General features: G+C 39.9%; 1 protein-coding gene across 4 annotated transcripts in view; it reads right to left on the bottom strand.

The window, feature by feature from the left end:
• Nucleotides 1–15,837, bottom strand: part of OXR1 (oxidation resistance 1) — a 376,123-nt gene that overhangs the window by 19,325 nt on the left and 340,961 nt on the right. For 2 of the 4 annotated variants that reach the window (XM_075213955.1, XM_075213956.1), the window contains exons 9-11: nt 13,537–14,309; nt 11,314–11,485; nt 7,765–7,927 (exon numbers count right to left, since the gene is read on the bottom strand). In XM_075213955.1, coding sequence (XP_075070056.1) covers nt 7,765–7,927; nt 11,314–11,485; nt 13,537–14,309 — 1,108 coding nt within the window. Of the gene's footprint in view, nt 1–2,550; nt 2,736–7,764; nt 7,928–11,313; nt 11,486–13,536; nt 14,310–15,837 lie in introns of those variants that run through there. The other 2 variants (XM_075213958.1, XM_075213957.1) reach the window with 2 other exon arrangements.

Below are 15,837 nucleotides of genomic sequence, written 5' to 3'. Positions count from 1 at the left end.
ATCTATGGACGCCTTTATTTCAAAGATGTACCTCTTCATTCAAGATATCCCCTCTGACATGGACCATGGTACTGGGGGTATCTCACGGGCGGCAGGAGCAGTCGTTTATTAAACATTCATTTGACTCAGTGATGCTCCCCCTCTCCACCGCACAGAACTTTCACACTAAATTAAAAAAAGAGTTAAAAACTTCCTTTACCCTAGCTGTACTTCAAGCTGCCATGTGGGTCATTTAGACCAGTTATGGGCAACCAGATACACTTTAGGGGATTCCTAAATCTTCAAAGGGGCCACACATTACCCTCAATCGCAGTAGTAAGTTAAAACAATACATTTAACCAAAGACAGATGCACCCATCTGTAACAACATAACAGCAGACATATTAAACAAGTGTTACAAGCTGTAAAAACAAATCTGACCATAGAGCAAGCAGCAGCTGGGGGCAAGACTTGGAGGGCCGCCTGATACCCATCATTATTTTAGACCATATTGGGAACAAATTACTGCAAGTGCAGGTCCAAATAACTGGCAATTCTGATTGACAGCATGTTGATCAAGGAAATCGGGAATGGACGATGACCGCAATATCAGCCGACTGTCTTATTTGGGTCTCATGTGATCAGGTGACGACCTCATTGTCCATTTTGGTCCCCACACTGGACAGAACTCTGGTTAATTAGGACGAGTAGCAAGATCTGTAGTGTATGGGAAGCGCAGCAAAGATTATACAATGAATAGGAGTCCTTGTTATGAGGCTTAACAGAACTGCTACTACAGTGCAGTAAACATCTCATTTTTCTATGGCAGCCAGTGTGTTAATGTGATAAAGTACACTGCAGAGCATTCACTTGTCTCACATATAATGTCTAAGACTGCTCCAGTCTCTCCAGCAATAAAGACAAGATTATTGGATTTTGGCACTCATAGCAATAGCCATCTTCTGGCCATGCTGAAACTGCATATTCCTATCACAAAGCTCATATTGTAATATTGCCTTTAGCATTGGCAAAACAAAATTAAAAATTCTGTGTTACTAGAAGGAAATGATCCATGTTATAAGATTGGATAATCATCTGAATGTCACTTTGGACCAAGGAGCGGTTTACACACAATTCCAAAGGAGGAGAATAGATAACTGAAAACCATGCATGCATTATTATAAAGAAATTACAATTGCACCCCTTTAAAAGACACAAACAGCGATAACCATATAACCCTTTAAAAAGTGCCAAAGTGTCAGAAGCACAAACTTTTACAAGTCCAAATTGCATATTAAAAATATAACACCAACAAAACAAGTTCCTGGAAGCTTTCAGCATTCATCAGAGTCATATTGACATTCTCACTGAGCACAACCTATAACCCTACTAGAACAACCCTGCCAGGAAATCAACAAGAACCCCCCCCCCTGCCCACATTAGGCCAGGGACACTATTTCCTAGCAACCTGGCTGTCTCCCCTATGTGCAGGTGATGGATCAGATTTAACAGACTACATTTAAACCACAAATAATTGTGCAGCTATAGGGTTTGAATGTAATAAATGTACAGTTTGAACTAACAAAATAACAGAAATTTAACACAGGGTAGCAGATAACGCATACACCACAATAGTTGTAGTTATAGAACATTGTTTAGATTAAACAAGAAGAAGTGAAAGAACACGAATGCTTCAAAACCCAACTGTTCAAATTGTGTGTTGTTTTCTGCCACCTTAAACACCATAGGTGACCACTGAAAACAGTTCATCTACTCCAATGGGGCGTTTTCTTTAAAACCTAATTCAACCTTATTACATTAGACTTTTTATTAAGCAGTCCTTTCAGTTCAAATCTATATACAGCACATAAACAACCTTTATTAGATTATGTGCCATGCAACTTTTGACACGGAAACTCTTTTGGGGGAGGGGCTGCGTATTACAGCTATCAGACACTGTACATTCTGTCTGATTGATCATGTTTGATGTGATCATTTGGCATCCTGGTTGAGGATATTCATCCACAAATACATAAAGTACAAGGGAGGGCTCTTAATATCATTAGACTTCATAGTACAAAGTGTTAATATGTCCTGGGTAAAAAATAAACAAACACAAACACACACACACACAATCCAATTACAGAAGAACACATTTATGAAATAATTCAGGAGCAGCATTATTGCCATTTACTTGACAAATCCCAGTCCATTACCAGCGGTTATCAGTAATACCAATATTAACTATAGCAACAAAAGTTTCTACTGTCCAGTTACTTAAGAGTCAAATTGGTTAACCATGTCATTATATTAAGAATGGATGCACAATAAACAAAACAACTGCAACATTACCATAAATGGAAGGACAAGGCAACAAGAAAAGCCACAAGCCAGCAGCTGAATTAGCTACACCATGCACAAGCCCATCCATCTCCTGAGCCTGTCAGTGTGATCACACAGACAGCTCTTTGTCTATAGTCTCTCAATGCAATGGACACAAAATCAGAAAGTTTTCATGGTCTGCCCACAGCCTGCAGCCACAGACACCCCATCCCTGCAATGCACATTTACCAGAGAGTACTTGTGAGTCACTGGCTGGTGTTTCCTGGACTTCTTGCCATACCAGAACCGAGACATCTCCCCCTCCAGTGATTTGGGGCTAGTGATTGGCATGAGAGCTGCTACCAGACATGTTCCCTGGCTGCCATCACTTCCCAACACATAAGGGTGCTCTGCCAGTGACACACTAACCCCACAGCCGCATCCACCTGACAGACAGAGCTGGCAGCCAGTAAGAAACCTGCCTGGCTCATAGGGGGGGCGGGGCCGGCCGCCTAGTTTGGTTGGAGTGCAGATGACTCAGTGAAAAGTGAATGTGGTTTAAAGGGACAGTGCAGCATTTCCTCTGAGCTGTAGTATTTGAGCTGATCATTTACAAGCAGAGTCCCACACAAAACACACATTGACTCCACTCATCTGTAGCTAACAGCAGGCTTATGCCAAAAGCTCAACTGCATGGGGATGGTCAAAAATGTTACTCTCTGTTGTTGCATCCAAACACTAATTGTTCAGCAAGGGGTTAATAAGGAGTGGTTTAATCACCTTGAGTTACCAAAAGGCAGGGAAATGAGGATATAAAAATACACTGGGGGGTTCTAAATTGTCTCTATAGTCTGCATGTTAAATGCCTTTCAGATGAGCAAAATAGCCATGTGATTTGATTTTTGCTAAGTGGTTGTGAATTATTGCCTATTTCCACACTAAATCAGGAAACACAGCTACTCTCTGTGAAAGCTACAAAGTAACTCTTGTCTGCAGGGGAAACTCTTAATTATTTTGAATAAAACGCTGAGATGCTGAGTAAATGTATTTCTAGCATTTGTGGCTTCTGATCTAGAGATTTAAATTTGAAAAGAGTTCATATGTTCTAGGTCAGCCACACAGCTTACAAATCATATTTACATAGCTACAAAAGGTTAGAGTATCGCCTGCTTCCTATAAATGGTGTTATTCATTACTTTAAGTCATAGATAACTGGGCTCTGGACTGAATAACCTATGTGGATAATTCAGGAGATAGCATCGTCATTCAATGATAAAAAATAAAAAAATAAAAAATCACATTTATAATACAAGCATTCACAGGACTTGACATTGCAACATAGTATAATGCATTTATTACAAACATGTCCCCCGGTGGGACAGATCCCTAAAATTTGGACTGTCCTGCTGAATTCGGGATAGGTAGGAGGTGTCTTTAGTGATCGGTCTAACGTTTTGGTTGGGCACAGCCCACCTTTATCAAGGTTTAAAATCCACAGGGGATGTGTCACTATCTGTGGACGTCACTCAATTACTGTCCATACAAAAGTAAATCACATAGAACATTTCATAGGTTTCACTAGGCTGCTGTAAGGATTCAGCAGGTCTAGGGTCTTCCTGTTTGTGTGCAGAAATAGTCACAAACAATAAATCAAGCAGTATCAGCCTCATTAAAGGTCAGTACTTTTAAAGTATCAAATCCAATAATATTGTTTATCGGTCAGAACAGGTAGAGTTACGGTGTTAAAATCATGTACAATAAAAGACAGAAAATAATCACAAAAAAGTTGGTGCAACTTGGATTGGCCAATACCAGGATTAGCTCAAAGAAGGCCGCGTTCTCCCCAGAAATTTTCGCCAGCCGGGTGGCATTAAGCAGCAGCCTGGTGAGGCCAGTTGTGATACTTTGCATTAACAATAAAAAATGTTGGAGGTTATTGCCCACACCTGCCAGGACTGGCGGTCAGTGGTTTAACACACTGCTGGCTGTAGTGCTCACATAGTGCCTGTTCTAATAGGAGAAACAATGGTTTATATCATAAAATATTCTTAACCTTTTCTACATAGTGGTCCTCAAAGAAATGAAATAAAAAAAAAAAAAAAAAAGTGAGTTCAGGCAAAGCTGCACAGACCGCCTAGTCATACCCACTGCAGAACTGGCTTTCAGAGAACTAAAAACAGGTTTGTTCTCTTTAAATGACCCATGTGAAAATTGTTTGTTACATATAGTACCTTGTGCCCTATAATAATAATAAATGAAATATTATTATTATTTAATCCCTTAGATTGTTCGCTCCTCTGAGCAGGGTCATCTCTCCTCCTGTCCTCACCACTTTTAACTCGGCTCTCCAGCTACCTAGCCCTCCTCCTCGAGGACCCTCTCTCCCCCGTCCCCTCTCGCTCCTTCCTCTCCCCTCTAGGGGTTTCCCTGTCATCCGGGCCCTCCCTCTCGGGCTCAGCCGTATGCAGGACCTTCCCCTCTCCCCTCCCCCGCCCCTCTAGCTGTGCTTTGAGCTCACTGAGTGACTGTGCTTATTGTTTACTGTACTGTGCTGTCTCACCTTGTATTGTAACTTTGTTTGTCCCTGTACGGCGCTACGGACACCTAGTGGCGTCCTATAAATAAAAATTAATAATAAAAAAAATAAGAGACATTCCTTTGTGACCCCATTCGACTCATATCATTTAATACAGTAACTGGGCCATGCAGAAGAACTGAAGTTTGGAGGAAGCTGGCTGAGAAGACTGCAACATAAATACTGTCAGCCTGACTCACCTCATGCGATCTGTGGTTTTTAAGCCGGTTACACGATGCGCAAGTTCCTATATGTAAAAAGTGGATAAAAAGCCAAATGTAGAACCCGGTAACTGGCCCCTCTTAAATACCGGCACATCTGACATGTATTGTGCACTGCACTCACTTCAAATGCACATTGCGGGACCAAATCATTAAGAAAAGTAAGGTAAAAAAAAAAAAGTAGTAAATAGTCTCTGGGACAAACCATGTTTCAATGCAAGGGGTGCAAATTAGTTTATTATTTTGCACATACATTAAATACTGGCCGTTTTGTCATGTAGCACACAAATACTTGATAGTTTTGTTTTTACACTGAAATGTAAAGTTTATCTAGGACATGCCCTACCCCAACTATAAATCTGTCCCCACATTTTAAGTTTATCTCCCCCTCCAATGCAACATGGTTTTGCCCAGGTGCATGGTTACTCCATTTTTATGCTTTGCTCCCCTTAGTGACTCAGGACCTGCGTGTTTACAAACCTCAAGAGCAACGCTACACAAGTGGTTTATCAACTGCAACAAATCATCAATAAGAAGTTGTGTGTTCTGTAACATATGCAGTTATATAACTCAGACAACAGATTTCAGTTCATGTTTGCCGGATGTCGATAGATTTTACAACAAACGGCACGCAGACTCATTTATGAACCAAAACAGTGGACTAGCATGGCTTCTTTGTGGAAAATGCTCAGATTTCCCTCCCACCCAAATGCATTTCATGTGACAAAGCCACTTCCTGGCCCTAGGAACTGGCCCTGTAGCATCAAAGGATTTGCTGAAAATACGCATTGTGGAAAGTGTAAAACGTCCCTTTACGGTCACGCATAGTTTATCCTTATTAGTCCGCAAGTTTAAAGGTCTTCATTACATTGGTTGAAATGAGACTAGAAAGCTCCATATAACTGCAACTGGTAGGTGCAAAATATATCCCATTAAAAGTACATGACCAGACCCGTTCTCCACCTCAGAGGTGGCGAAAAATAAAGTCTTTTAGCAAAAAGAAAGTTTGTGCGCCCTGCACTGTGTTTTGTGAGGTCACCAATCTGCACTGTGGGCTGCATTAATGTAAAAGACGCTTATTGACTATCGGATGACGTTTGCTGCAATTGTCATGCGACACAACAACAGGAAGTGGTCCAAATACTTGTCGACGGGTAAAAATGTGCCTATTTTTAAAGGCAGTTGTTCAGTAACTAACTGTTAATAGCTGGTTTACCAGTTACTATTAGAAGCAGACACACAGTTAACTAGATATAGTTCTGCTAGGGCACAAGAGATTTATATTACAATCCCTGTAAGTCCTATCAACTGATCTCTTCCCAAAGGTCAAGTAGCCTGGAATCAGTAATGTTCGCCTGGCAGTCCTATGTGCTGGCCTGGAGCACATTAATAGATCTGGACGAGCGATGCTTAAAGCACATCCACCGACTTTCAATGGACAGCTAGAGGGCATGAACACCTCTTACCCACCTGAAAAATCACAGCAACACTGTTCCGGCACTTCTTTTGGCCCCATACTCTTAAATATTGAGAGACTATGGGCCTGATTCATTAAGGAAAGTTAAGTGCAAAATTAAGTAGTCTCCTGGACAAAACCATTTAACAATGCAAGGGGTGCAAATTAGTTTTTTATTTTGCACATAAGTTAAATACTGACTTTTTTCATGCACACAAATATCAACTTTAAAATTTCAGTGTACAAATAAGCTATCAAGTATTTGTGTGCTACATGAAAATACAGACAGTATTTAACTTTAAAATAGAAAACTAATTTGCACCCCTTGCATTGTAACATAGTTTTGTCCAGGAGACTACTTACTCAATTTTGTACTTCACTTTCCTTAATGAATCAGGCCCTACTCCACTTCTTTGATATCACAGTCCCACTTTCTACAAATTAAGCACCACCTCTTGATTTAGAGCACATTATCTATAACCCCTAAAGCAGTATTTTATGCCATGGCTTGCACTACTTTAGTGCCCATTCATACTATACGTCGTGCTGTTATTCTGTTCACTTTGTAAAACAGGAATTCACTTGGTTATTAAACTATGGCTACTGAGCAGTGGATTCCCCCATTCTTATCACACAGCTTCTATGTGAAGCTGAAGTAACATGTATCTTTTACAAACACACATACACAAATGCAGATGTGACTGCAACGGTATGGCCGTTTTGGCTCTGTCCACTTATATAAACCGTGCCGGAGTGGATGAATCAGAGCACCGTGTGACCAGCACCTGACCACGTGTCACACATACATACACAAATTCCTGGTGTATGTAGAGCTTTAAAAACACAACACGCTACATACATATACTAGTTAAAAGAGAGGTTTTTTTAATATACTTATTTGTATGACTGGATTTATACCCAGACAAGCTGGGTATAACCCAAAACGGATTCTATTTGTGACATTGTAAATATATTACACATTATCTTGTATTAATTACTAGCAGCGATATTAAATTTTAAATTGATTTCGGACATGAGACACACATGACTTATGATGAGGAGGATGATTTGTGGCCATGATTAGACATTTATATACATAATACGATGTTAAAACAATGGTTTTACAGAAACAAATCTAAAATACAAGCAATCAGAACAATAACGACATAATAAAATTTCAAGAGTTTATATATAATCTAGCCATTCCCTACCTCCCATAATCTTGTGGTTGAATCATTTGTGGACCCTTCGGAGCTCTCCGCTTCCTCAATCCTTTTCACCACCACAAATCCCGGCTCTCTGGAAGAGTCTCCGATTTCTTCGGCAAAAAAATCTGGACTCCACTGAATGAAAAAGGAGTAAATGTGTTCTGTTCTGTTAAAATATAAAAGGCCAATAAAGTGGTTATCAAAGGAGGCAATGCTGTGGCATTCACAAGTGAAACACTTAGAACAAAGAGAACATGATTAGAGAAATGTGTCTGTAGGACACCTGGACCTTCTGACCAGTAAACCTGCAGGTTCTACATTGGTCATCTCGGTCCATAAATCTGGCTGGGCAATTTGGAGATTTCAGGCCAAATTGCCATGACACCATCATGTTCCTACAAAACAATTCCTTGAAGTCTGCTGCATCAATGAATTCCATCAGTATGTAGGACGTGTAAGCATTATATAAATCACAATCTTTCACATGATCACCAAACAACCAGACATGGAACTGATAGGTGAAGAAACAGTTGACTCCTTATTCATCAACACTGATCTCAAAACCTCATCTCAGCTGATTGCTGTGTGTTTGGGCCCATCTTGTACTGTGTCAACAAAACGTCATGTATATTGTATCCTATATATTACGAAGTGGCTATGACAATGTTTGACTTGTGCTCCGTTTACAGATCCTATACAGGATGAATAAGTCATAGATTTGGGGAGTATTGACTGAGAAACCTAGTGCAAACCATGTTCACGTTCTGTTGTACATCACCAAATTTTGTCTATATGGACACTGTTTGGCTTAAAGAACTCTCAAGTTCGGTTTCTCTCCATTTTACTTAACTTAGAAACTTAGGTCAGATATGGCTGTCAATAAACATGTATGCGATATTTGGTATACGCTAATTATACAAGCGCCACTTGACATGAGATGGAGGATGAGGCATGCATCTCTGTCAAGTGGCACTTGGGCTTCACCCATACAGAGCCCACCTCATTCACTAGGTCTTTACACAGTTAAGGGGACAGCACCATCAGGGATTGTAAATAATCCACCAGCAATTGGTTGGGCACTTGGCCTCCCTGCTTACTCGAGAAGCAGATTACTAATTCCTGGTTTAGCAGCTCGGTCATGCTAATCGCTGGAATGACAGGTGTCAGAGTTCATGTCAGAGCACATCCTCCCAGTGCCTGTATGACAAACGTACCGTATAGGAGGAAAGAAAGGGGGCTAATGTCAGACGGAACCCGAGACAAAACCGTACAGGGGGAGGTGTTCCAAGTGACAGTGGAGCCTGTATAATTAACAAGTACCTAGTCTTTTGTACATTTTTTCCATATAGATTTTACAAGACAGTCAGAAAAACAAAATGAAATCACAATGCTGATAACTCTTTAAAAAATGTTATTATGGGTAACTTAGAACATTGCAAAATATAGAACAGACAAAGGCCAATGAACCATAGCTCAGATTCAAGGTCAAGCTTAGTCCCGGTTGAAACTTTTGCACAATGACCAACCAACGTATTAAATATCAAGTTGTAGAAGAGTTCTTAAAAAGAGTTGCAGAGTATTAGACAACCACTTCTACTCTTGTCCCACTGTTTCCTGTATTCATCCAGTCCAGTCCCTCTAAGGATATGCAGAAGAGAGTGAGACCACATTGAAAGACAATACAGTGGATAAATAAAAGGGTTTGTAAAAAAGTGCGTAACACTAATGCTAGAACCTGCGGAAAAGTAATATGTTGTGTAAATTTGTCCCTCAGATGATCCAATATCAAAAGCTTCAAGCAGTAAATAACTTTAGAAATGCAGCATGCATCTGGGTGAACAGCATCATAGGTATAACATTTGTCTGGCTTCTAACGGATGTCACGGCAAGGTCTCATGCAAGGGTCATGGCATAATAATTAAACATTCCAGTTCAGTGAAATTACAAACCAACAACAGATCTAAAACTGGAACAATAGACAAGTTGATAAAACAAAGGTATTCTGTAGTCACTGAGATCAGGTGATCAGTTAACAAGATACGAGCGAGACAAGGTGAAACCAAAAGGGAATACAACCACCGAGAGGTCGTTATAACTGAAGTAGATTCAAACTAAATTAAGAAAAACAACAAGATTCTTCTCGTTATCAGCAAAGAAACATTAAACAGCAGAAAACAGGGCTCAGTTTCGAGCCACTTTAATCCCATATTAGACTTAGCATTTAGCTCTAAGATGTAATTGATGGCTGAACTGTTGTACAGAGGACTCCTGCTCTAAGTTAGAACAAAAAGGTCTCCAGTCAAGAACAATTGAATTCCAATAAAACTAGCTGATGTACAGTGAAAGCTCTATTCCTATGGGTGACAAACAACTACCGAAAATACATCAAATGCAACTTTTAAACCAAAAGGGAGATATAGAGGCACTGAGGAATAAAAGGTTAAAATAAACAGTAAACATCAATAGAATACTTTGTACAGACATTAAAATAGTGATGATATCCAAGTGTCTAATAGTGGTCTTAAAATAACGTACTGATTACATTCTTAAAGAACACCCAAAATATGAAAATACTTTCACGTATCATCATCAGCTATTTATATAGCGCCACCAATTCCGCAGCACTGTACAGAGAACTCACTCACATAAGTCCCTGCCCCATTGGAGCTTATAGTCTAAATTCCCTAACATACACAGAGACAATTTGAATGCAGTCAATTCAGCAAGATTAACAATGACAACAGCACATAACTGTAGAATATATATATATATATATATATATATATATATATATATATATATATATATATATATATATATATATATATATATATATTTTTTTTTTTTTTTGTTTTTTCAGCCATGTATTTATGTCATCAAGCATGTCCATAGCCTTTGGATTCAAACAACTCTGTGCTTTCTGCAATGGAATTTAAATTACGCACCTTCACCTCAAAGTCCTCAACACCACTCCTTCATACACCTCAGCTCCAAATAATCTGCCTCGCCTCTGATAACCACCTCTTTCCCCGGCTACAAGACTTCTCCTGTGCTGCTCCTATGGTAATCCCTACAATGCCCGATCAGACTCTCTCCCAACCATCAAATCTTTGAACGCTCTATGAAAACAGGTCTCTCTACCAATGGCTACCCTACTCCCACCTACACTACACACCCCGGTTCTTATCTCTAATCTAGGCCACACGAGCCCCTCTTATATCAGCCACTACATTATTGTTCATTCATATAGCACCACTATATTACACAATGCTTTACTGAGAATAATCACATTAGAGCCTATAGCCTAAATGACCTAAATTATAAACTCTCATGAACAGGACCCTCTGTCTGTTTTCAGGTCTGCATTTAATTTTGTCTACCTTAAGTGTGCCTGTTTTATGTATGTACTGTTTTCCCCACTGGATGGCACTGTGGAGCATTGTGGCACCTTCCGAATCAATGATCATGACTAGTTTAGTAAATATGAACGTCTGTGTATTGCTGATGTAGAACCAAGAAAACGGGCTACTTTTCCCATACACAGCTGGTTACCTCTCATGCGGAACAGCAAACCAGTACTCCAGTTTGTCTCTCTGTGCATACTGCTGCATTGATGCACTGGCTTGAGACACAAACGTTTTTCTCATTGGCTTCCCAACTCTTAGACACAAGTACCTATGAGATCTATGTCTTCGCTTTTCTTTGGCAATAGCTGAACATACACCTGTAGAAGAGACAAAATGCATGGTAATTATTTGTTGCATTAACAACAGTCCTCTTTTGCAGCATTTCTAAAGTGAACAACATTTTTTGATATAAAACCAAGAATAATTGAATTTGAATGCATCATATTAGCAAAAAGAGAACAATGCTGATTCTCACTGTTATCTCTAGGATGCTGCACTTCCCCCTTAGGTATGCTGTGCTGTGCTGTGCGGAGTGCATTTCATAACCGAATAAACTTATTTTGGAGAATGTATTTAGTCTTTTTATCGCTGTACTCCACCCAAGGGTTTTCGGCATGGGATGTAAGAGGAATGGAGATACCCCAGGGAAAACGTCCTTGGGGCTCTGGTTGCTGTGTGTGGGATGTGGTGATCTTTGTATGGGCATGTATGACGGAAAAGGATCACACTGCTCTGGAAAAGGCCATGCACCATTTTTTTTGGTAGCCAAACTAAACGATGCAGCGCAATTAAGTGTTGAAGACAGACCCTGTAATTACACCTTGATCTGCCGTAACACAGGAAGCACGTTCTCACTTTTTTTCCCCTCCCACGTAACTAACAGGACGTGGTTCACACAAACAAAACCAGAAACAAACAGGAAACCAATGTTTCTCATACATAACAAGAAACAGTCATTTAAAATAGATGCAGAAGACAGCAGTAAGTTACTGGAATCTCGAAATGGTGAATATAATAAATTGTGGTTTAAAGTGTACCAATCGCCTACACATACTGATGAAAAGTTTTACCTCTAAATTCTAGAATATAGACCTAGACCACTGTATATTATAGCTAAAGGGGGTGGGGGGGGGGGGGGGGGGGGAACAACCTGTTTTTGGTTCAGCACGGTATGTAAAACGGGGAGTTTTTAGTAGAAAGTGCACAGTGACGGCATTTTTTTAAAATAATACTACCAGTAACTTTGTGCAAGATAAATGTTGCATGCTAGTACTGACCTATATGCAACCTTTCTTACTAGGACAAAAGCAATACTTTCCGCTGGTGTCTGTAGGTGTGAGAGAGTAATAACTAGACCAAGAAGATGAGAGTTCGAGAAAATCTTTTTAAGAGTGGCCGATTTTAAATACGTTGCGCAGAGACATAGCCCTGTTTGACATCTTCAAACGGTCTGCACTATATAACCTCAGATCTCCTTAAGCAGTGAATCATAGAGCCCTCAGCTTAGGACATTAGTGCACTTGTTGAGCCTCCCCAAGTACCACCATCAGGTACTCCATAAATGCCGACGCTCCGCATATATGGATGGGGCGAGAAGCTGGACCTTTTCAGTGCTAGAGACAATTCTCCGATCCCAAGCTGCTAGGGTGTGTGTTGAATAAGGTCAGTGTTTAAAGGCTGCCTGTCCAATACACCACCCCCATCCTTTGCACTTTGTAGCTCATGTGCTGACCTAAACTGCAGCGAGTTTCCGGTGTGTAAGAAAAAGTGGAGATGTTGCCTATAGCAACCAATCAGATTCTAGCTATCATTTTATAGAATGTTCTAAATAAGGAATAGCTAGAATCTGATTGGTTGCTATAGGCAACATCTCCACTTTTCAAATCCGTTGGAAACCCATGTCTTGATACATTTACCCCTAGGCTCCAGTGCTGAAAGGTCACAGCTCCTTTTTACCACGAGTGCTGAGCAGCGGCTGCTAGGACGTAACAGTGAAAGTCCCATTTGCAATGATGCACTACTCTGAAAAGTTACTTAAATAATGGGGGGTAGTGGGGTGGAACACTCATAATAATATATATATATATATATATATATATATATACACACATATACATATACATATATATATACATACATACATACATATACATACACATTTTTTTGCTAGACTCTTCCACTTTCAGAATTCCTTCATCCCACAACACACTGTGGGCATAGAGCTTATGTAGACTTCACGCAAGACTTTTACACAGCAGCATTCAGGAAAAGTAAAAATACATCCTGCAATATACCACTTAATTGTGGCCAAAAGAATATATTGGGTGGATTATTAACATTTTCCACGGATCGGTAAACAAATTACTACCTTCAGCATTGGACTCGGAGTTGCCTATTCTCGGCTTGACCTCTTTGTGCGTGGCATGCTGCAGGTCTTCCCTCTGTTGCTTGGCTTGTTGCATAGTGAGGTTTTTCCAAAGTTGCCGCAGTTCCTCCACATCGGTTTCAGAGTCACCCGATGGCCGTTTTTCTGGAGTTCCCTGGCTTGTCTCATCTGCATGGTTCCCGGTCACAGCTCCAAGTCTTTCAAGGCTTTGGTCCCTGCTTTTAGGCTCATTATCCAAGAGTTGTCCTCCATCTTTGACCTGTGTACCTTCCTTTTCATCTAGTTCATCATTGTTTTGCTCTGCAGTAGATCCAACCTGCCCTTTATCCAAGTCTTCACCTACCTTAAGGGACAAATCACTCTGATCTAAATCATTGGCATTGCTAAAGATTCCACTATCACCAGCAGAGGGATCAATATTGCCTTTTAAATCATGGATAGCATCTGTGGAGTCTGAATTATTTGTTAAGCAACATTCTACAATGGTTTGGTTTATGGTTTTAACAGATTCAGATGAAGTTCCCGAAGATTTGTCCTGTCGCAACTCATCGGAGGAATGTAACTCCTCTCTGATCGGAGAAAGCTCCGATTCTGTAAACACATCCTCAGAAAGGGACTCCGCTGTGCTGCGGGGGGCGGTACTGGCACTGTCGTTCCCTGTATCCCACATTTTTGTGTCTATCTCGTGTGTATTACCTTCAGACATTTTCTTAAAGTGGCAGAAATCTCTCATACATGACAGCTGATCTAGATCTCTGAGGAGGAAAAAAAAAAAAAGAGCAAAGAATCACATTTTTAATTTCAAGTTAATAACTGCAGAGTTCTCAAATATGTGATCTGCCATAAAATAGATAAAGAGTATAATAAAAACAAAAGCAATTTAAAGATTATGTGGTATATTTATCAAACCTTCTAAAAAGCAAAAGTGGAGGCGTTGCCCATAATCTACCCATCACTTATCTACATTCTGAGAAATGATAGCTAGAATCTGATTGGCTGCTATGGGCAACGTTTCCATTTTACCTTTGTAGAAGGTTTGATAAATCTACCCCTTAGTTTTAATAGCAAACTATATAGGAAATTATTGAAAGCTGGGCTGCCAATTTAGTTGCATTATACGCTATATTGCTCTCCAAGGGCTAGATTTACTAAGCTGCGGGTTTGAAAAAGTGGGGATGTTGCGTATAGCAACCAATCCGATTCTAGCTTTCATTTATTTAGTACCTTCTACAAGCCCCAGCTATGTTCAGGGAAACTGGCCGTATTGACTCTTCTGTCCAGACAGCTCCCTCCTCCACATCATAAACCAAATGTCACCAGGTTTGAACAGTGCAAATTGCTTTTCATGCTACTATATTTAAAGCCGATTATGTGGCAAAGGGGGCAGGAACTTTAGGACAAGTGCAATATACACGATTAGAAAGTGTATATAGCAAACAGATACAGATAGGATAGAGGTTACACTTCTAAAATAAACCATCATTGCCTATTTTCCACATTTAACCACAAAAACCCATAGGTGGAGCATACTTTAAATATATATTTATACAAAGTTTTTATTTATATAATAATAATCAGATTATGTTAAAAAGAGGACGTGAAGACAACTGAATAACATTCAGTTACTGAATCAAAACTATAACATTAGCAACCTATAAGATATATGAAAAACAAAAAAAGAACTAAAGAACAGTAACCTTTTTTTCTATTTAGTTCTTGCAAATCTTGGAAAAAACCCCATAAAACGCTAAAATAAAAAAAACAAAAAAAACATACTATTGTATAAATTGCCAGAATACATAATAGACATCAGTTTTTAAATTTGTTCTAACAACCACTCAAAATATTGACAAAAAGTTAAGATAGTAGGCAACTGTTACATGAGTCACTAAGTCAGCGATCGGCAACATGAAAGAGGAGAAGGGTAGCATGTATGGCCCTCCAGCCTTCAGAGGGCCGCACAATGCCCTCCCTCCTCTGGGTATGCCGCGTGACCCACCCTGCATGTGACATTGAAGGCGGCTGTCCCCATTATGATAAGATTAGGAGCAGCCAGCTGGGGGACCGCAAGTAATTCCCAACCACTTGTGTGTACAGGTTACTGTCTTACAAGAAGTTTTGTCTCCAGAGAAGGGAAAAACACGTAACAGAAATAATGCAATGCAGACAGTTTTATATTCATAACAAATGCAGCCAAGTAGCATGAAACTAATTTCCACTTCTGCACAGATCCTTCACATGTGCCCGATATTTCATTACTGAGCAGGTTAAATGTGGTACGTA

This window comes from Mixophyes fleayi, chromosome 5 (genome assembly GCF_038048845.1).
Source record: "Mixophyes fleayi isolate aMixFle1 chromosome 5, aMixFle1.hap1, whole genome shotgun sequence".
NCBI classification, from domain to species: Eukaryota; Metazoa; Chordata; class Amphibia; order Anura; family Limnodynastidae; genus Mixophyes; species Mixophyes fleayi.
The sequence above is the reverse complement of the archived record's forward strand: the minus strand, read 5'-3'. Positions and strand labels throughout refer to the sequence as shown.